At 32.7% G+C, this 22,500-nt stretch overlaps 3 protein-coding genes across 3 annotated transcripts in view; 2 read left to right on the forward strand and 1 right to left on the reverse strand.

Annotated features, from left to right (window-relative positions):
* The first annotated feature begins 7,540 nt into the window (after positions 1–7,540).
* HELRODRAFT_193850 (hypothetical protein) lies at positions 7,541–9,555 on the forward strand. Its single transcript, XM_009029619.1, has 5 exons — positions 7,541–7,610; positions 7,634–7,639; positions 7,692–8,122; positions 8,564–8,647; positions 8,849–9,555. Exons 1-5 carry the CDS (start codon positions 7,586–7,588, stop codon positions 9,455–9,457), a joined length of 1,155 nt encoding a protein of 384 aa, XP_009027867.1. The 5' UTR covers positions 7,541–7,585; the 3' UTR covers positions 9,458–9,555.
* A 961-nt stretch (positions 9,556–10,516) lies between these two features.
* On the forward strand, positions 10,517–18,414 carry HELRODRAFT_103064 (hypothetical protein). Its single transcript, XM_009029620.1, has 23 exons — positions 10,517–10,683; positions 11,043–11,054; positions 11,337–11,422; positions 11,565–11,638; positions 11,814–11,925; positions 12,087–12,203; positions 12,359–12,457; positions 12,665–12,838; positions 12,942–13,061; positions 13,207–13,302; positions 13,434–13,556; positions 13,753–13,842; positions 13,997–14,054; positions 14,366–14,470; positions 14,835–14,939; positions 15,106–15,185; positions 15,344–15,489; positions 15,637–15,769; positions 15,909–16,333; positions 17,210–17,601; positions 17,691–17,938; positions 18,003–18,161; positions 18,308–18,414. The coding sequence occupies exons 1-19, from the start codon at positions 10,620–10,622 to the stop codon at positions 16,002–16,004; spliced, it is 1,890 nt and encodes a 629-aa protein (XP_009027868.1). The 5' UTR covers positions 10,517–10,619; the 3' UTR covers positions 16,005–16,333; positions 17,210–17,601; positions 17,691–17,938; positions 18,003–18,161; positions 18,308–18,414.
* A 38-nt stretch (positions 18,415–18,452) lies between these two features.
* Positions 18,453–22,500, reverse strand: part of HELRODRAFT_103068 (hypothetical protein) — an 11,954-nt gene continuing 7,906 nt past the window's right edge. The window contains exons 24-32 of the mRNA XM_009029621.1: positions 21,946–22,009; positions 21,757–21,825; positions 21,312–21,444; positions 20,956–21,035; positions 20,467–20,580; positions 20,171–20,298; positions 19,907–19,994; positions 19,640–19,737; positions 18,453–19,353 (exon numbers count right to left, since the gene is read on the reverse strand). Coding sequence (XP_009027869.1) covers positions 19,215–19,353; positions 19,640–19,737; positions 19,907–19,994; positions 20,171–20,298; positions 20,467–20,580; positions 20,956–21,035; positions 21,312–21,444; positions 21,757–21,825; positions 21,946–22,009 — 913 coding nt within the window. The 3' untranslated portion in view covers positions 18,453–19,214. The remainder of the gene's footprint in view (positions 19,354–19,639; positions 19,738–19,906; positions 19,995–20,170; positions 20,299–20,466; positions 20,581–20,955; positions 21,036–21,311; positions 21,445–21,756; positions 21,826–21,945; positions 22,010–22,500) is intronic.

Consider the following 22,500-nt stretch of genomic DNA (forward strand, 5'->3'; position numbering starts at 1 on the left):
TTTGTAATTTGTATATTTTTTTTGTATGTTTTGTTTGTATCTTCCGTATGTTGTTTCGCATTTTTGTATGTTTTACTTTTGTATATTGTATTTTTTGTTATTTTGTAATTGTATATCGTAGCTTGCTTAATGTATTTTTTTTCATTTACTTTTTTTTCAAACATAGTATATCTGTTTTGAATCTCATGTTTTTGTATATAGTATTTCAGTATTAATGTATGACGTATATTTATATATTGTACTTTTGTATCTGTATTTTTTTGTATATTTTGTATTTTTATGTATTTTGTATTTGCATTTCCCTAATATAAAATTTTGCTATAGCTTTCATTCTGTTTGCTCATGAATATCATATTTTATTGTATAATAAAGTAATAAAAGTAATTGTAAGCCGCATTGTTTGTGTAAATAAATACGCCTTTTTTTAAACAAATACCGTTTTTTGTATTTCCATACAAACAAAACACAGGCATCGTTCGAGTTGTATACTAATACAAATACAATTATTTTGTGTTTGTATGTAGATAAAAGTTTTTGTATTAGTGTAGAAATTTGATCAGTGACAACGAAAATGTCTTTCTTATCAGTAAAATTACTTAACAGTAAAGTTGAGAATACAAAGTGGGATTTTTTTTTCTCATTACCGAGTTAGAATTGTTTGCTAGTGAAACAAGAAATTCATGAGTTATCGTCGCCATTTGGTGTTGTTGTAATAATGTTGTTGTTGTGAAAATGTTGTTGCTGTTGTTGCTTTTGTTGATGTTATGATTTCGTTGTTATCATCATTATGATTATATTGTTATCTTTATTATCATTGTCATCATCATCATTGTCATCATCATCAACAACAACAACAACATGATCATCATTATCATCGTCGTCGTCGTTGTCAGCGGAAGCGGAAATAGATCATCTACTTTGCTCGCCCAATCTCCCGCTAATCAATTTCATCGTTGGCTAGACTATTATTATTACCATTATTATTATTATGGTTATTATTATCATTATTATTATTATTATTGATATTATAATTAATATTGATCACAACCGAAAATTCTCATATTTTTTGATGGAATTTATTGGTGGACGTTGGTGTTGTTGTTATCGATAGAGGAGAGGAAATTAATCAACATTATCGTTATGATTATCGTTATCACAATCATGTTTATCATCCTCATCAGCAGCAGCTGCAGTGGCTACAGTAGCTACAGTGGCAGCAGTAGCTACAGTGGCAGCAGCATCTTTAACATCAATTTAGTTATTGTCAACATTAAAATCATTAGCATCGTCATCGTCCTTATCTTCTTCATTATTAATCTTCTCATCATTATCCTCATCGTCGTCGTCATCAGCTTCAGAAGCAGTAGCAGTAGCTTCATCAGGTTATCATTGTCGTCATTTTAATTTACATCACAATTTTCATCATCGTCATCCTCATCATCATCCCTTCATCATTGTAATCATCGTCATTATCATCATCAAGATTAGTTTCATCGTTATCATCACTGTCATCATCGTCTTCTTTTTCATCATCATCATCATTAATTCCTTATCATCATCGTCATTAGTTGTCATCACGGCCTTCAATATAACTTTCCCACTGTTCAGATTTCATTTCAATTCTTTGCGAGTTGAAAATAAAAGAACTCAAAATTGATGAATGGAGAGAGAGAGAGAGAGAAAAATTGAAAAAGAGAGAGAAATAGAAAGTTTAAATGTCATCTGACAAATGGAACAATTTGAAAAAAATAAATTAAGTGACGTCACATGTGGACGCGTTCGTTTTCGCGCTTATTTTCACGCGCGCTAGATAAGGAGAAGTTCATTTTGGAGTGTGCAAATGTTTGCGCGTGTGTGTGTGCGTGCGTGTATGTGTACGTGTATGTGAGTGTGATAGATTGAAGAAGCGTTTTTGTATATGTGTATGTACAAAAAGTGTGTTTGTTTATTTGTTTGTTTGTATGTTTGTGTGTGTGTGGTGCCTATGTGGGTTACTTTCATTAAATATAATGACTACAACATGGTTATGCCATATTTTTTGGGTTGGACAAACATATACTACGCTTTTAAATAAACAGACTTGTACAATTACAGGATGAAAGAGAGAATACTATGCACACATATTTATGATGCAAATGAACATACACACACAAACACACACACAAAGACATAAATACAGATATGTGTATACACATACACATACACACACACACACAAATATACAAACATGCAATTTTACCATGGTATAATTTATAATTCAATTTAATTTTTGTATCTATCTATCTTAGTATTCTGCATTTATATCAAATTTTTAAATTTAAATGCATGTTGTCTTGTCTTATTCTTTATCTTTTCATTCTATTTGTATCGAATGTTTTGTTTAGTTTTTCTTCGTTTTTTTACTTTATTTTAATCATTTTTTTCTACCCGCTTATAAGGCGCTTGTTTTACAAAACTGCATTTATCAAAGTCTTAATTTTAAGTATTTCAAGCGAACGTTTTTGTATGTATTTGTATGTATATGTGTATGTGTTTGCGTGCGTGTATGTGTGTGCATGTGTGTGTGTGCGTGTGTGTGAAGTAAAAAAAACTAGCTTTTGAACAGTTAAATAGCGTTAGAAAAATTAAATATCACATCGAAAAACATTGAAATAAAATCGGAAACAGGAAAAAATTTTGAGTTGAGGAGAGAGAGAGAGAGAGAGAGAGAGAGAGAGAGAGAGAGAGAGAGAGAAAGAAAGAAAGAAAGAGAGAGAGAGAAAAATAAATAGAAAGAAACAGAAAAAACATAGATAGATTGAGAGAGAGAGAAAGAGAAATGATGCATTTACCATCTTACTTACTCATATCATCACTCTCATTAGTATTCAGATTCCGTGAAAACATTTAAGTTAAGCTGATTGAAGAAGATGCTACTAAGATAGGATTGGTTCTCTGCTACCGTATGTTATATTCATTCTCATTTTAAGGGTAATGTACTGGTCGGTCGGTTATTCGGTCGGTTATTTAACCGGATAAATACCCGGTTATTTGGCCGGTTTGTAGAAATTTGGTTATTCAGTCGGCTTACGGCAAATCTGGAATGAAATTAAAAATATTAATTAGTTTGATTAAATTACTAATGATTAGTTACATACACAGACCTAAATTAAAGCAATTCTGAAGTGATTCAAAAGAATGAAATACACATTCCACGATAATACTTAATAATAAAAAAAAGGTTGCTAAACGAACACCATTTATATTTTTTGGTTTCGAAGTAAAGAAGATAATTATTCTGGAATTTCTCTCTCTCCCTATTTTCCTCCCTGTCTCTCTCTCTCTCTCTTTCTCTCTCTCTCTCTCTCTTGATCATCCCGTCAAATTTACGTTTTGTTACAACGCGTCAAATTTCCACGTAAGATTTACGAGAAGAAAGAACGAAAGAAAGAGAGAGAAGAGAGAAAGAAAGAGAGAAAAAGAAAGAGAGAGAGAGAAAAAGAGAGAAAGTATTAGCACTAATAACAAAAAAATGCAAACAACATCGAATGAAACAACAACGTATAACAATAACAAAAGCAAAATATAACTTGAACATACATCACAAATAAAACTACAAACAACAAAACGCACGCAAAAATTGTACATGCAACATTAAACACAACAAAACTCGCTATATTTCAAACAAATTTGAAATAAGCAAACAAACAATTACTGTTTACAGCTACAACAAACAAACAAACACAAAATAACCAACCAACTAACCAAAGAAACAAATCACTATATGATGACGTTTGCATGACGTCATCATTAGAAGAAGCACTAATGCACTGGAAGCGCATCTGTTTCTTATACTTCCACAGTAACGTGACTACCTAACTTCAACCTTCCAGCCTACCACTCTTCACCGCTACTACTTCAACTACTACTCCTACCCTACTACTACTACTACTACTGCTACTACTACTACTACTAATAATACTGCTACTTCTACTACTACTACTACTACTACTGCTACTACTACTACTACTATCAACTACTACTATTAATACTGCTACTACTACTACTATTAATACTACTACTATTAATACTGCTACTACTACTACTACTACTACTACTACTACTACTACTACTACTACTAATACTACTACTACTAATAATAATACTACTACTACTACTATTAATACTGCTACTTCACTACTACTACTACTACTACTACTATTACTACTAATACTATTAATACTACTACTACTACTACTAATACTACTACTACTACTATTAATACTGCTACTTCTACTACTACTACTACTACTACTGCTACTACTACTACTACTATCAACTACTACTATTAATACTGCTACTACTACTACTAATACTACTACTACTATTAATACTGCTACTTCTACTACTACTACTACTACTACTACTACTACTACTACTGCTACTACTACTACTAATACTACTACTACTACTATTAATACTGCTACTACTACTACTATTAATACTGCTACTTCTACTACTACTACTACTACTGCCGCTGCTGCTGCTGCTACGACTATTGCAAGCCACATCCAAACTTTTCAAGCCCATAAATAAGCAATTTCACACAGTCATACATAGGCATGAATGCGCTGAATGTAACAAGTTGAAAAGTTTACGCTGGCGTGCTCCAACTTCACACATACACACAAACACGCACAGACACACACACACACGTGTACATATATACACACATACATACAAGCAAACATACGTACACATTCAAACATACATACAAAAATACATGCAAATAAAAAATACAAATACATACAAAATACAAAAATACCAAGTGCAAACATTCTTTTGGACACATCAATGCAAATTTACAAATTTAAAAATAAATCATACAAAAAAAACAAACATACAAACATACAAACGAACAAACAAACAAACAAACAAACATGCAAAACGAACGAACAAATGGTTAAGTAACAAATTAATATACAACATAAAGTGCATTACGTCAATCATCTTTTGGCTACCTTATAAAATTTGTTGCTACCGATGGATGATATTGATGATGACTTGAAGAATGATGGGATGGTGATGATGATGATGGTGGTGATGAGGATAATGATGACAATATACGCCAATTTGTTTGTTAGTATGTTTGTACATATACATATTTATTTTTTGTTTGTTTGATGTATGTTAGATGTATGCCTGTTTGTATGTTTGTTTGTATGTTTGTTTGTATGTTTGTTTGTATGTTTGTTTGTATGGTTTTTTTTTGTATGTTTGTGTACGAAGGAGGCAATCACAGACGACATTAATCAGCGCATTTATGGCTGCCAATTCGTGTTATTAGTGCAATAAACATTGATGTATTGCATTGCATTACATTGAATTTATACAGAGAGATAGTGAAAAAGAGGGAGAGGGAGAAAGAAAAAAAGAGAAAGAGAGAAAGAAAGAAAAAAAGAAAGAAAGGTGTGTGTGTATATATATTTATATAATACGGTAGAAATAAGCATTTTTCTATTTTTTTCATTTTTTTTCCTTGATGGATTGAATGCAATCAATCGACCAAGCCGTGGCACTATCTTACTTACTAAAATCAACAGCCTTCCAGTCCAATATCATTAATCATCACCATCGTCGTCGTCGTCTTCATCATCATGTCGTCTTCATCATCATGTCGTCATCCTCATAGTTTGTTGTTTTTGTTAAAAGTTTTTGGTTTATAATGTTTTTATTTTTGTTTTGGTTTCTTTTATTTACTTTCATTTTTAGAGGCATAACTCATATTTTGAATGCTTGCAATGTTGATGGTGGTGTTGTTGTTGTTTCGGTTGTGTTTGTTGTTGCTGCTCTTTTTGTTGTTGGGTTGTAACGATGTGTGTGTGTGGATGTGCGTGTGATGTAATTTAGTTGTCTGTTTGTGATGTGATTTGTGTTGTTATGCAGCTGTGTTGTTTGGGTGATGTTGTTGCGGTCGTTGTTTTTGCTGCTGCTGACGTTATATGTGTTGTTGTGTTGTTGCCAATGCTGCTGATGGGGATAGTGTTGGTAATAATAATGACAATAATCTTGCTGTTGTTGATGATGTTTTTTATGGTTGTTGTTTCGCTGAAATGTGTTGTTGTTCGATAATGTCGTTTTGTTTTTATCATGTTATTCTTTGGTGAATCTGAAGAAATTATAGGACCCCTGAGAGTAAAGAAACAAAATCATTAAGGCTATTGTTCGTGCTATTCATGTTTTTGTTATTTTTTTTTGTTTTTTCTTTCTGTCTTTCTTTCTCTCTCTGTGTCTTTCTCTCTCTCTCTCTCTCGCTCCCTCTTTCTCTATCTTTCTTTCTTTTTCAAAAGTGTATAAACACTTTTGTATAATGAAAATTAAGAAAGTTTTGCATCCTAAATCCGTATCTATATTTATAGAAAGTGAAACGGAGCAAATCGAAACAAATCGAAACACATTTTAAACGATACGTGACAGTACGAAACGAGACGAAACAAAACAATGGTTGGTGCATTAAAGAACCGTCCTAAATGACTAAATGACAGTTCGAAAAAGATTTGTGTTTGTTTTTTTGTTTGGGTGTTTGACTGCGTGTTCATTCTCTTGTTTGTCCGTTTGTTTGTTCGTTCGTTCGTTCGTTTGTTGTTTTGTTCGTTCGTTCATTTATCGAATAATTATTGAGATGCTTTACGCTTTGATTGAGAGTTTATAAGAAAGTGAATATCATTTGATGTTTTTCATCATGTTATAAAAAATTATATTCTGAATGAAAATGTAACCAAAAAATAATAAAATTACACACACACAAAAAAACACAGACAGGCACACAGACACACTCACACACACACACACACACACACACACAGACACACACACACACACACACATAAAGACCCACACTTGTAATTCTCGGGATTTTTTTTATACCGTCTACGCTACGCTAAATCAATTTAACGCATTAATTTTTGAATGTATTAGCAGGAATCGCACGAGTCTTCAGAGGATATAAACACACACACACACACACTCACACATACACACACACATATATACACACACTCTCTCACACACACACACATACACGCACAAACAACACGCACACACACCACTACTAATTATTAGACGTGAATGTACGTCAATTTTTCGCTTCATCTTCCGGATAATTTTTTATTTCTATAGCGCGCAAATTTTTTATTTCTATAGCGCGCAAATTTTTTATTTCTATAGCGCACAATTTCCGCACTTTACCTCTCCTCCACTAAGCAATCGTTTTATGGCACCCTAGTGGCTTCTATATTCTTAACTTCAAAACGTTCATAAGTAGCTAAGCATCATTATAAGAACCAGAGTTTATGTATGAGTGTGGGTATGTGTGTGTGTATACGCGTGCATGTACGTGTGTGTGTACGTGTGTGTGTGTACGTGTGTGTGGATACATGTGCTAGTAGGCGTATAGTTTCTGCCCGTTTTAATATTTAAAATAGTTTCTACAATTTTATTCGCGAAGATTTTGTGAATGGTTTATGAGAATTTCAGAGCGTTTTCGTTCGTTATTATTTCTGTCTCCAGAAAAGAAAGCAAATTGATAGAAGCAAAGAACACAAACATGAGAAAAGTGGACGGACATAACATGAAAAGCGATATCAATAACAACATAAACTACAACAACTACAACCACAATAAACACAACAACAACTACTACAACGACAACAACAACCACGACAACGACAACAACATCATCAACAACAACATCAACAACATCAACAACAACCACAACAATAGCGAACGTGTAAATGGTTGTCTTAAAGATCAAAGCCATCCTAGTTATTGCTTGGATGCTGTTCAAAGTTTAACAATTAACACAGCGAAAATATTCTCGCCACCATTATTATCGCCATCATTCTCAACAACGACAACATCATCATCTTCTTCTTCTTCATCTTCATCGTCTAACCACACCCATGATAACGTCATCAACAACATCATTAACACAACAACAACAACACACAAACGACAAACCAAAGACACAAATAGTCTCATGTGGATAAATGAAGAGTTGCCATGGTTACGAGCAAGTGTCGTTTCAGTAACTGGACCCAAACATGCACCCCTCTTCACGGCCCAGATGACCTTACGGGGCAAGGTCAAATTTTAATATTATTATTATTATTGTTGTTGTTTTTGTTGTTATTTTAACACATTTATTTATGTTTTTATATAGTTATAGCTAAAATTTATTAACATATTCTTGTTATTAATAATGTATTTTTTACTAATTTGAAATCGCTGAAATAGAAATGGTATTTTATTTTTAATTTGTCAAGTATGTTTGTATATATATGCGTTTGTTAGTGCGTGTGTGTGTGTGGTTTGTGAGTGTGTGGTTTGTGTGTGTGTGGTTTGTGTGTGCGTGGTTTGTGTGTGTGTGGTGTGTGTATGTAAAAATGTGTTAGTGTGGTGTATGAATGTAACAAATAACTGCTTTCTTTTAATTTTCAATTTTGAGAAGCAAATAAAATTTCGTTTCGTTTCGTTTCGACGTAATGAAAAATTTGTTTGGTTTGAATGACGTTTCCCCGATCAGACGTACGAGGCCAGCGGTCCAACCAAGAAGATGGCCAGGCTGAACGTAGCATCAGCTGTTGCCCTCTCCCTATCTAAGTTCAAGGTCAATAAAAAACAAAATGTCGAAAAACTCTTTGATGTAGTTTGCCGAAAGAAAAATCTCTGTTGTGATACGTCATATCATCCGCCGTGTCATCATCTTCATCAGCATCATAATCGTCAATATCAGCATTATCATCAACGTCTGCACGAACATAATCATCATCATTATTATCATCATCATCATCAATCACATCATCACCAGCGTTCTTATCAACATCAAGATCATAGCGTGTATCACCACTACCGCCATCATCATCAGCATCAGCAGCAGCAGCAGCTGCTGCAAGGGCATGAGGATCATTTTCGTAGGGACGGTAGTAACAAACTGATACGATGGAATGCTGTCTCTGTCCTCAACGACCTTCGTCCACAAGTCAAGTACATCAAACTACAACATCACATCAGTGAGGAGAGCAGTCCATTACACGGTCAACAACAACAACAACAACAACCACAACAACAACAACCTCAACATCCGAATGCATATCAACATCAAAACGCACAACAATACCAACTCATAATCAATCCATTCACATGTGATTTCTTCAAGTTCTCATTATCGGAGAGAAAGTTCGACAGTTACACCAACAAAAATGTTAAAAATGAAATTGGAAAAAATGGCTGGTTCAATAAAAGCAACAACAACAACCAAAACAACAATAGACAACAAAGACAACCTTTAGTTACTGTATCCTTGAACGTTGATAACGAAACTTTCATAGGCTCTGGACCCTGTATCAGAATTGCTAAACAAAAAGCTGCCAAACTTGCTTTAAAGACTCTCTTTAATCTAGAAAATTTATTTAAATAATGATGTTAAGTTCGGTATAATGTTGCGAATAAAATTCTTTGGCTTGTTTTATCAATTTCGTAACATTTTGTACAGGTTTTATTAAAATATTTAACCATATATATTTTGTGGCATTTTTATCTAATGAGACCAAAAGCCTTTTTATTTAAAAAGTTTGATTTAATTATAATTATATAAATTTTTTTAAACAACAATATTAAAGCTGTAAAACGTTGGTTTTAATGAATTAAATGTCAAAATCATAACCCAAGATAAATTGAAAAGTAAAAAAAAGTGTTTCTTTTTCCATAGTTTGAGCATATTCTGAAAACGGGTCGGCCTATATGAATTTCTTGGCTCATAATATAATAATGTATAAGTATGTATATAATACATGTTCATGTATAACAGTGTAGCACATACATTCAATAAGTTTTTACTGGTGTGAATGATTGAAATGATGAGAATGTATGGTTGAAACGGGTATAAATAGGAGCTGAGACAGCATGAAAATCAGATCAGGCGTTCTGCCTCGCTTAAAGCTTGAAGCGGTGTTGTGAATGTGATATGAATATATTAATTTATTAAAAGCATTATATGAACAAAAAACCGCTATCATACCGTTTTATGAGACCCGATAAGCCACTGCAGTAAGCCAAAGTATAATTTCCGCTACCTATTTCAATGAGCACTAGAATGTAGAATATTTATTGAATATAATAAAGATAGTTGTTCAAATAACAATTTAATCGATTTATGCCGTTTATTTCCTTAGCAAACATAAGTTTAACATGATCAAATAGGGGAAAAATAAAGTGACTATAGTTCAATCCTAGTAAGCCAACCATGGCTTCAGTAAGCCACCGGATTTAACCGGACAATAAAGCAATTTTTATATTCAAATTAACAAAAATAATTTAATAACACATAATTTTATTTAATAAAATTAAGTAGAGTTACTACACTGGTTTAGATATATTAAGTCATGTAAATATTTCATATAATGTAGCTTGCTTGATAAAACTTGAAACCCATACAATTTTGTAAGCCAATAAGCCAACAATCCATTCCAGTCAAATAGGCCGATCCTTCTGAAAACAAAGCAGAATTTTTAAAGTGAATTTCTCGCAAAATTTCAAATAAAATTACACTTCTTATAAATAACTCTAAATTATTTACATAAATGGCAAACGATGGTGCTATCATTAACATGTCATGTTCGCCAGAAATATTCATCACACCTCTTGGTCAGTTAGTGGGAATTTTGGTTGAGATCAGATTATTATGATTGAAACTTGTGAATGAAACTGATTCAATGAATTCTGAATTGATCAATCAATTAGTGTCACTAATTTTTATAGGGATATATGCCACATATCATATGATGATAGTGATGTGCTTTAGTTTTATTGGCAATATAAAAAAAAGATCTTTAGTATTTATGTTTCACTGTGGTTGGTTAATCGGCCAGTTAAATAATTTCAATGCTTTTTTATATTTGGATTCTATAATTATATATATATTTATTATAATAATATATTATAATCCATATTCAATTTATCCATTCATAATGATGTCCCCAAAAACTGAATGTGCATTGTGTCAGGAGCTGGGCAAGGTAAATTTTACTAATTTTACTTACATTTTATTTTATCTGTAAATGTAAACTGTAAAGTAATTGTAAATATTTTGTAATATCACAATATAACTTTTATTGTATAATAATATTTATACTTTATTTTATGGTAATCTAAGATGTTATTTTTTAAAGAAAGTAATAAGAGAAAGAGAGTGTAGTGTATGTACGTCTGTCTCTGTGTGTGTGTGTATGTCTGTATAGGTATGTGTGTGTGTGGGTTTTTGTATGTGTGTGTTTTTATTAATCTTTATACAACTGCAGATGTTGGTAGGAGCTGCATACTGTTAACCATAGGTGGAAAAAACATTATGTTAGACTGTGGCATGCACATGGGTTTTAATGATAGCGTCAGTAAATTTTTCCATTTAAATTTTCTACTAAAATAACGTAAATCATAAATATTTATAATAATATAATTATAATTTATAAAAGTATAATTTTATTTGTTATTTATTAGTACTAAAGTAATTTAATTTTTTTTATCTTTAGAGGCGTTTTCCAGACTTCACATACATCAATAAAAATGGTCCCCTAACTGACCATTTGGACTGTGTCATCATCAGGTGGGGTGGGCAAAACAATCACACATACACACACTCACACACGCACACACACACATATATATATATATATACATATAAAAATTATATAAATATATATATTTATTTAACGAAGATTGACTGATTGATTTATTTATTTCAGTAATAATTATTAATAATTTATAATAATTTTGTCTAGTCACTTTCATCTTGACCATTGTGGAGCCCTGCCTTACATGTCAGAGATGGTGGGGTATGATGGGCCCATATATATGACCCACCCAACTAAGGCCATATGCCCTGTACTTTTGGTTGGTTGGCATGGTGTGTTTAAAGGTTATATTCGATTGGATTGATCAAACATGATGTAGTGTGCTATATAACGTATGATGTTATGTAACAGAGCGTAATGTTACGGAGTGTAATGTAATATAATGTAATGATGTAACATAGCGTAACAAACTGACGACAGGAAGATTACAGGAAGATAACAGTCGAAAGGAAGGGTGAGCTGAATTTTTTCACATCTGAAATGATCAAGATGTGCATGAAGAAAGTAGTTGTCGTCAACTTACATGAAATCATCTCCGTGGGTATTCGTTTCTCTCTCTCTCTTTCTTTTTCTCTCTTTCTCTCTCTCTCTCTCTCTCTCTCTCTCTCTCTCTCTCGTTCTTTTTTCTATTTTTTTAAATTAATATTTGAATTTTTTTCAATATTACATATTTTCCATTTTGTTTTGGCTAGGTGGATGATGACCTGAAGATCAAAGCCTACTATGCCGGGCACGTATTGGGCGCAGCCATGTTTCACATCAAAGTTGGAGAACTTTCCGTCGTTTATACGGTCCATGTTTTTCTTTGGTCTTTTTATTCTTTGTATATATTGCGTCATTTATATGGTCTGAGTTCTATGTTCTTTGATGTTTTTGGTTGTATCTCTTCAGTTTTTACTCTTTTTCCTTCATCCATTTAACCACATACTCATTCATATCATCACTAAACATATTTGCCCATCTCATCACCAAACACACGCGTACCATCATTCCACTAGGGGGACTACAACATGACCCCAGACCGCCATCTTGGGGCCGCCCGCATCGACAAATGTCGACCCAACGTCCTAATTACCGAATCGACGTACGCCACGACGATTAGGGATTCGAAAAGATGTCGAGAGAGGGATTTTCTGAAAAAAATTCACAGCACTATCGAGAGGGGTGGAAAAGTAGTTTAATTCTTTCTGTTTTATTTCTTTAGTTATATTTTGATCACACACACACGCACACACACACGCGCATACACCACTCACACACACACACATTACACAGGTACTGATTCCAGTCTTTGCACTGGGCAGGGCACAGGAACTATGCATCCTCCTTGAAACCTATTGGGATCAGAAAAATTTGAAAACCCCAATTTACTTCTCTCTTGGTCTTACTGATAAAGTTAGCTGTTTAGTTCATTGGTTGATTGATTGATTGACTGGTTGATTGGTTGGTTGGTTGGTTGGTTGATTGCCCAATTGATGATTGATTGATAGTTTGAATGCCAGTTCACTATTCTCACCATCATTAAAACGTATTTTCAAAGGCAACGAACTTTTATAAACTGTTCATCACGTGGACGAACGAGAAAATTAAGAACGCGTTTGTAGAGAGAAACATGTTTGACTTCAAACATATCATGGTTCGTCAGTTTATCATCATCATTCATTTACTCATTTGATTGTTATCATTTGCATTTCATCATCGTCATCATATGAATCTTCATCATAAGCGCCGTCGTTATCATCATCATCATCATCATCCTCATGACAGCCGTTTGACCGGAAATACATCGACCTTCCCGATCCCATGGTGGTGTTTGCCACCCCAGGAATGTTACACGGTGGTCTGTCTCTGCAGATATTTAAAAAGTGGTGCACCAATGAAAATAATATGGTTAGTTGGTTGGTCAGTTGGTCGATCGTTTGGTTCGTTGGTTGGTTGGTTTGTTTATTTGTTGGCTGGTTTGTTTGTTGGTTGGTTGGTTGGTTGGTTTGGTTGTTTGTTGGTTGGTTTGTTTTATTGGTTGGTTGGATTGCTATAATAATAATTAATTTTATTATTATGATTATTGTTATTATTCCCATTGAAGATAATAATGCCAGGTTATTGTGTTTCTGGAACTCTTGGTTGGAAGTTGCTGAATGGGCAGAAAAAAATCGAACTGGAAAATAGACAAATTGTTAGTCTATCTACTTGTAATATTACCAACTGTAAATTGTAAACGTGATGTAAACTTACTGTAATTGATGTCATTGTGATGTAATTCACGCGGTTGAATGTATCGTATTTGTATTTATTGTTACTGTTGTTGTTATTATTATTATTACAACAAGCTTGATGTGAAGATGTCAGTTCAGTACATGTCCTTCAGTGCACACGCCGACGCAAAAGGTCAGTTAATTAAAAAATGTATATATTAATTAATTAATTAATTAATTAATTGTTATTATTATTAATTATTAGTTATCAATTTTTAATTGACCTTTAATTTATTAGCCTGTTTATTAGTAGAGTCAATTAGCAAAATTGTTCATTCATTCATTCATTCATTCATTCATTCATTCATACATTCATTTATTTTTTTAAAGTTGGTTTATGAGATTGTTATAAACTGTTTGGAGGTATGTTTTCTAATTGTGTGACTTTTTTTTTCCACATTCTAGTTTGATGTCGTAAATTCGCTTTTAAACATCCCCACCAAGGCATAATGCAGTTGATCAAGCAGTGCTGTCCGGAAAATGTTGTGCTGGTGCATGGCGAGGCGGGAAAGATGGAGTTCCTGACCAAAAAAATCAACAAAGAATTTGGTTAGAATTAAAAAAAAATGGCTACCTCGATATTTTTCTGGTCTTCTTTTGTATTTCCTGAGTTTTGATCGATTGAGTATCTGGACCTGGATGATACTAAATATGGTATAGATAACGCAGAGTTTGGCATTTTTTTCAGTTTGATACTGTTTCATTTTATTTTATCGCATTTCATCACTCTTATATTTGTAGTTTATTTGTGATCTGTGTTTAGTTTTTCGGTAATTTAGTTTTATGAACATTTTTGAACCGTCTGTTACAGTATTTTATGTTAGCTATATGTTCCATCCGCAAAATGTGATGGCTGCCTGATTGTCAATTTTTTTTTTGTTTGTTTTTAATTTTTTAATTTTTTTTTTCGTAGGTATCCAATGTTTCATGCCCGCCAATGGAAAACGACTCCGTTTGAAAGTTTATTCTGATCTACAATTCGATGTTCCAAATTCTTTCATTGATAAGATTTTTGCAAGTAAGTAAACTACTTGTTCTCTTGTTATATTTATTTCAAGTTTTATTTCTGCTGCTGAAAGAGTTTAGACTTTATTAAACGAAAAAATCTCTTTAAACATCTCCAAAAAATGTAAATACAAGAAATTGAAAGAAATTTTCGAAAAAAATTATTAAAATCATTTCAGAAAACTCAAATGACAAAGATAGCCTCGTAAAGAACAATAAATGGTCGAGTGTGGAGGCAGCTCTGATCTTTAATGAAAATGTTACTTAGCATCTTCATTACCATTTTCAATAAATTTTTTATTCATTTTTTTACTCTCTCTCTCTCTCTCACTCTCTCTCTTTCTCTTTCTTTTTCTCTCTATCTCTCTCTCACACACACACACAACACACACATGCACGCACGCACGCACGAAACAGTCAGTGAAGTTAGTTGGTATGAATGAAGTGTCGCGTGAGTTGGGCCTGCCAGAGTACAGGATACGTACCGTGCACACTATCGACGTAGATTCCAACAATGTACCCTTGCAAGACCTAGAGAAGCTTTTACTCGAGTTTTTAAAATTGTTAGCTCAGTTTTTACATACATTGTAATTGTTTCTTTCATTCAATATTTTGTTAGTTATTAACTTAAATGAACATTTTTTATATCTCAATTGAACAAAACTTGAAAATTTAACTTTTTTTTTTAATGCATTCTCAAACTTTTACAGAGAATATAAAGTATTTACAAGCTCTCCTGGCAACATTCGCATAGGGAATGCCGTTTTCATTAAAATCGTTAACGTGTTAGACAAATTTAAAAAGGTCTCCAGCAAACAGCTAACAATCAGTTTTGACACAAAGGTTATCATCATTAGATATTGCGTTTTTTCCTATTTTGCTTTCGCTGTTCAAGTTTTTAGTTTGTTAATTACCTTGCTACGTGGCAATAATTTACTAAATTAGTTTTAATTGTAAAATATCTAATTTATTCTTACTTAAGAACGATCACATTGGAATGCCCTTGCTGAATCAATTGACTGAAAAGTTTGGCTATCCAGATGAAGTTATACCTAATGCTTTTCCCAGGACGACATGATATGATAATATATAGTATTTATTTTCTATTTGTATGAACAGTTTCTATAGAAATTTGAGGTGTGAGTTAGTAGCTATTTAAGGGCTGAATGTGTGTGTTTGATGGATGTATAGCATTTCTTTAGCCGATGGCTTGTTCCATTGTAATTGATGCTTGCTGCACCTTTTTTAACATTTGTGAAAAACATGCATATTAAATTTGCACTGGTAACGTTTTATTACTAACTACACCAATCAAATTACGTGTTCTTAATATTTGTTACTACTTTTTACTTTTAAATTTTTAAAAGGGCATTCGATGAAATTCCTCGTTTCGATAAAAGTATTTAATTTTTCTCGGTATATTGACAATATTGAAATTATTTCTTGAGGAGTTTGTAAAGAAAAAGAACGATAATATGATTCAGTCTTCTCTCTAAACTCTGCACTCTCTATTCAGTGACTACACTACAGTGACTGTACAGAGACAGACTGTACTACAGTATTAAGTACAGAGGCAGACTGTACTACAGTCTGTCTCTGTACTTACTACTCCTATTTTAGTTACTTTTTACTAGTTAATTAATTTGTACTACTGCAGAGTAAGTGGGAGAAATTTTTAGTATACTCCAGAGCCTACAGTACACTTAATTTTAATTATTTAATTTAATATAATAATAATAAGAAAAACTAAATTTTTTATTAAACTATTATAAAATAAATCATAAGAAAAATTATGTTTACTTTAATTTAACATTTAACTTTAAGGCTTGAGGTTATTTAGATAGAGTCATACATTACACTTAATTTTAATTATTTAATTTAATATAATAATAAGAAAAACTAAATTTTTTATTAAACTATTATAAAATAAATCATAAGAAAAATTATGTTTACTTTAATTTAACATTTAACTTTAAGGCTTGAGGTTATTTAGATAGAGTCATACATTACACTTAATTTTAATTATTTAATTTAATATAATAATAAGAAAAACTAAATTTTTTATTAAACTATTATAAAATAAATCATAAGAAAAATTATGTTTACTTTAATTTAACATTTAACTTTAAGGCTTGAGGTTATTTAGATAGAGTCATACATTACACTTAATTTTAATTATTTAATTTAATATAATAATAAGAAAAACTAAATTTTTTATTAAACTATTATAAAATAAATCATAAGAAAAATTATGTTTACTTTAATTTAACATTTAACTTTAAGGCTTGAGGTTATTTAGATAGAGTCATACATTACCACAACATCATAGATAGTTCTTTGTTCGTTCCAAATGAATAGTTAACATTCAAAATGAATAACTTACAACAATTTATGATAACAAAAGTTAACGAGCTGTTAAAATTGGATCTCAAAATAAAGAACAACTTGGTGAGATATTACAAAGCTTTAAAAAGAAAGCCAATTAATGTTTTCACACTGCAAGAAGCTGCCAACCTTAGTAAGAATAAAGTTAATAAAAAACAGTCAGTTGATCCTTTTGGTGTTAAACACAAACCACCTGAAATCAAATTTCCAAACAAAAAATCAGCTCACAAGTATGAAGATAACATCAAAGTTACTTATGAACATTTGAAGAATGATGATGAAAGATTTGGGTGAGAATTTTTTCTCACAATTTTCACTGTTTTTCAGTTCAAAAACTAGCTTTGTTATTGACACTATACTGTTTTTTTTTTATGTGCAGGCCTGTTGTCAATGAATTAAAGCTGAGAAAACGAAAATCTTCACTCATTTTATTGGAGGGAGTAAGGTTGATAACTGAAGCCATTAATCAGAAAGTCAAAATCACCAGCCTCTTTTTCACAGATTCCAACATTTTAAAGAAACTACCATGCAACAAAATTGTAAATCTGCAAGAATGCAAAATTTTTAAAGTTTCAGAAAAACAAATGAAGTTATGGTCAGAAACAAAAGGGCCTTCAGGCTCATTAGGTGGGTATATTGTTTACCAGTTACTGCTCAATGCTTTAACTTTCTGCATTTAACTGATTCACAGCTATTGCAAGACTGCCAACCTTTCCAAATGTTTCTTCATCTACATCCTCTCTTCTTCCAGTGACACTAGTCATTGATGAATTGAATGATGAAGGACAGCTTGGTACCCTGCTGAGATCTGCTGTTGCATCTCGTGTCCAACGAATTCTCATTATTCAAGGTGTTTAAACATTTTTTCCTAAGTATATTAAAAACAACTTAATTTTTCAATTTTGTGTGATGCAGATAAGTTGCTTTCAGTAACTTGAATACATCTTCTAATAAGATGAATATTTTTTTTATAAAATTGAAAGTAATCTACATCAGATTCCGTTGATCCTTGGTCTGCAAAAGTGCTCAGAGCAGGAATGGGAGCTCATTTTCACCAACCAATACATTCAACTCAATGGGAGAACATTCACTCCTACATCAAGAACGCAGCGCACAACATCGTCAACAGAGATAGAGATGATGAAACAGATAGAAAGAAATCACCCAACAGCACCTGCAACATCTGTGTTTTAAACACCTTTACAGATGAAACGTTAAACAAATTTACAAAACGTTTCAACTCCATTGAAGCTGTTGACTACGTTGATGACGTCAAATACGAACCAAACTGTTTCGTCATCATCAGTGGAGATAAACCATCTAAAAACTTAATAAATTTACTAGAAACTCATAACGACAATAAGATAACAATAAGAATAATAACATTTCCTAAGCAAAATGAAGTGCATCTGAGTCAAGCTGTATGTGGCAGCGTGTTGTTATACTGTATAATGCATAAGCTATCATCCCAGCTGTCTTGATATTTTTCATTATTAAGCATCTTGATACATTGATATGTGCATGTTATTTTCAATTATTTCACTTGTTCAATGTATTTTGTCCTATGGATGACAATAGCACTCGTATTTGACAGAGGAAATATTGAAAAAATTTATGAGACAAGTTATTTTGTTTTTTTTTTTTGTAATTGTACATCAACTAGTTTTTAAAAACATTGATGACCTTAAATGCAACCTTTGAAAGTTACAAAACAAAACATTCGCAATCAAGAACAATTCATTAAAAATTAGTTTTAAAAATATTTGATTCATCCGTTCCTTTTAAATATGTCAGTACAATATCAGTTAACGCAATAAATTTTCCTAAACAGATAAACAAACCAAACTATACGTACGAACAACACACACACACATTAATTAGATACACAATCGTTGAATAAATGTTATTTTTTGATGTAGAATCTAATCTCCGGACCACTTTCATCCACCCTAAGTCCGTTCTCATCCAGTTTGTTGCTCTTAAATGACACGACAAGGTCCGCGTAAGATTTGTTGGGCTGAACCTTGATCAAGCTGATCAGTCTATGGTAAATAAAATCGTGATTTTCTTTTTTAAAAATGGAAACATATCAGTATAAATATTCTGTTGTAAGGGTGTGTATGAATGTGTGTACGAAATCTGTACTCACGACAAATAACAGTCTGAAAAAATATCTATATGGAATAGAACACCCAAAGGGAGATGAGAAGACATAAATAAAAATTAATGACGATTTCGTCTGTCTGAGAGTAGTATTAGCAATTCAAAAGTGAACAAATAAGAAGTTTAAAATTTTTAATGAAAAATATTTCGATAAAAATGACAAACGATTGATTGAGCCTCTTTTTGTGTAGAACCAGCATATCAAGACTGTATATCAGCTTCATACCTTGCACCACTAGCACAGGCTCCATCTTGTACTTTTTCTATTTGAGTCAATTTTTTTGAAAAATTTTGCAGATTTAACATTTTTACTTTCTATAGCCAATTCATATAAAATCTAATCCAACTAAAAATCATTTGATAGCCGAACGGAGATGCAATTATAAAAGAAGAATTTTAGATTCCGTATTATGAAATTCAGCGCCGTTTGACCTTGATAGTCTTCATGAACTGGTCCAAGGTCATCTTGCCGTCCCCATGAACCTCCCATCTATCCCAAATACTGTACTGCATACCATTGCTAATCAAGTAAACAACAATAATAATAACAACAATAATAATAACAATAATAATAACAATAATTAGTAGCGGCAACAAAAGCAATCCGCGAAATTTTAGGTGCGCTTTTTAGGATGCAATAATCTTGTGACAATATAGTCAACCTTTTAATTAATCTTATGATCTTAGTTGGTTTACCTCAGCAGAGTTTGTTTGGCAGACCCTGGTTCGGACATGACGATGACAGGTAGTGCCATATTCAGGAACGTGTTTCTAAAGTTGGATAGCCCACACTTTTTTACAACTTTTAACAACTCAATCGCCACCTTGGTGTTGAGATATTTGATAAATTGCGGTCTATAGACATAGAAATGTAAATTTAAACGTAAAACATAACCATAATAACATTACCAGACCAGGTAATCAAAGTCACAACGTAGTCACATGACCATTACCGCCACTACCCCCATCGCAGCCACATCATCGCAACTAACAAGAGCGGCGACAGAAGCGGTGGTAGTGGCGATAGCTGGGACGATTCTACCAGCTATTTTCTTGATCTGAAGCCTGTCCATGCGCTCGATACCGTACATCTGCCCACGCAAGTTCTGCAGATGAGATGTGATGGTGATATTGTAATGATGTGATGGAATGTCATGTCATCATGTGATAATGTTATTTACGACTTAACAGTGCTATAACAATAAGATATGGTGTCAGCATCATGATATGATGTGATATGTCTAGGCGAAAATTCTGTGTCTGCTGGCTACATGATGATGTTATATGGTGCTATTTATTCATAAGCTCATAAATTGAAAAATTTAGCTATTCAAGCTAAGAAGTGAGAACAAGAAGACATTCATTCATTCATTCACGATGTTTGCAATCACGAGGACAATGATGATGCTGATGGCAGTGATGACGCTGGCGACTGCAGTAGCAATGATAATAGTGATAATAGCAGTTGAGGACATCCTAACGGAGAAAGCCGAAATGAAATCTATGTGATGATTGGCGTCGTTGTCTTTCTCAAATGATTCGGCTTTCAACTGCGCTGGGTCTGGTGAAATTTTTCGGCCGAGAATTATTATTATTTCTAATTTGCATTTAACAATTTTTTTTAAATGTTAACTCTTCAAATTACGGTTAAATTTCAATAAAATGAAATGATTTTTCTAGAAGCAATGTCACTTATTGTGTGGTAACTTCAGAACCAAACCAAACCAAACCAAGGTGACAACAACATTCATCACCACACCAAAATCATCAAACAAACAACAGTAAGATCGTCAGTAACAACGAAACAACACTATCAAAAATGATGTCATCAACTGACCCCTATCTCCAAATTTTGCCTTGACACTGGCAACAAGCTGAGCAAATTTATTGAGGTCGTCATCGCTTGGTTCCTCAGACGGGTGTTGCTGCTGTTTGTCCGGCTTTTTTACCTTTTCATCCGTCTCTATGGGCTTTATAAAATCAATCAAACAACTGATCAATAAATCAATAAATCAATCAATCAATCAATCAATTAATCAACCAACCAACTAATCAATCAGTCAGTCAGTCAATAAATCAATTAGCCGACCAACTAATCAAGAGAGTGAATTCAGAAGCAAATTGCACTTAAACTAGCCAAATGAAAATCACAAAACAGTACTATGATGGAAAAATAATAACAACAACAACAACAGTAATAATAATAATAATAGGGTCATTAATATAGCGCTCTATTATGCAACTATGCAAAGCGCAACATCAATCACATCCCCATCTCTAACTTTATTTTTTGACACAAACTGCACGGCGGGTAGAGATTTCAAATGGCTTATGCTCTCCTCTTTAGAACCCTTGAAAAATAAATTTGACAAATAATAATTATGGTAATAATTAAAATAATAATAATAAATATAGTCATAATAATAAATGTAATAATAAAAAATAATAATAAACCCGAATAGTACACTAACGATATCTTTGATATTTGAAATGGAGGCATAGAGGTGAGCGCACGACCAAACAAATGAAAAATGCCTAAGAGGGGAACAGTATATATATACATACATACATACAAACAAACACACGAAACTAAACAATAACGATACAATACGAAACGATACGATACATAACATACATACATGAAAACATACATATATACACACATACATACATACATTAAAAAATGCGAACTTCACTGCCAAAGTTTATTTCAGGTGCCACATGCGCTGGCTGGAATACCCAGAGTTGGTGCATCAGAACTGAGTTTTTTAGGCACACCCTTGGTCGAGGGCGATTATCAAATAGAGTTTTTTGACCAAAAGCTCTCTGAGCTTAAATTCGCCCTGGCTCGTGTTTCCTGTCTTTCGGCCCATGATGCCTTGACTATTATCCGCAATGCCCTCAGTTTGCCCAAATTGATGTACTTCCTGCGTACATCCAAACACATTGACCCTTCTAAATTTGGCAAATTTAACGGAGCCCTGCGCACCGCCCTGTCGTCGATTTGCAATGTTCAAGTGATCGAC

This window comes from Helobdella robusta (genome assembly GCF_000326865.2).
Source record: "Helobdella robusta unplaced genomic scaffold HELROscaffold_60, whole genome shotgun sequence".
In the NCBI taxonomy this organism is placed as follows: domain Eukaryota; kingdom Metazoa; phylum Annelida; class Clitellata; order Rhynchobdellida; family Glossiphoniidae; genus Helobdella; species Helobdella robusta.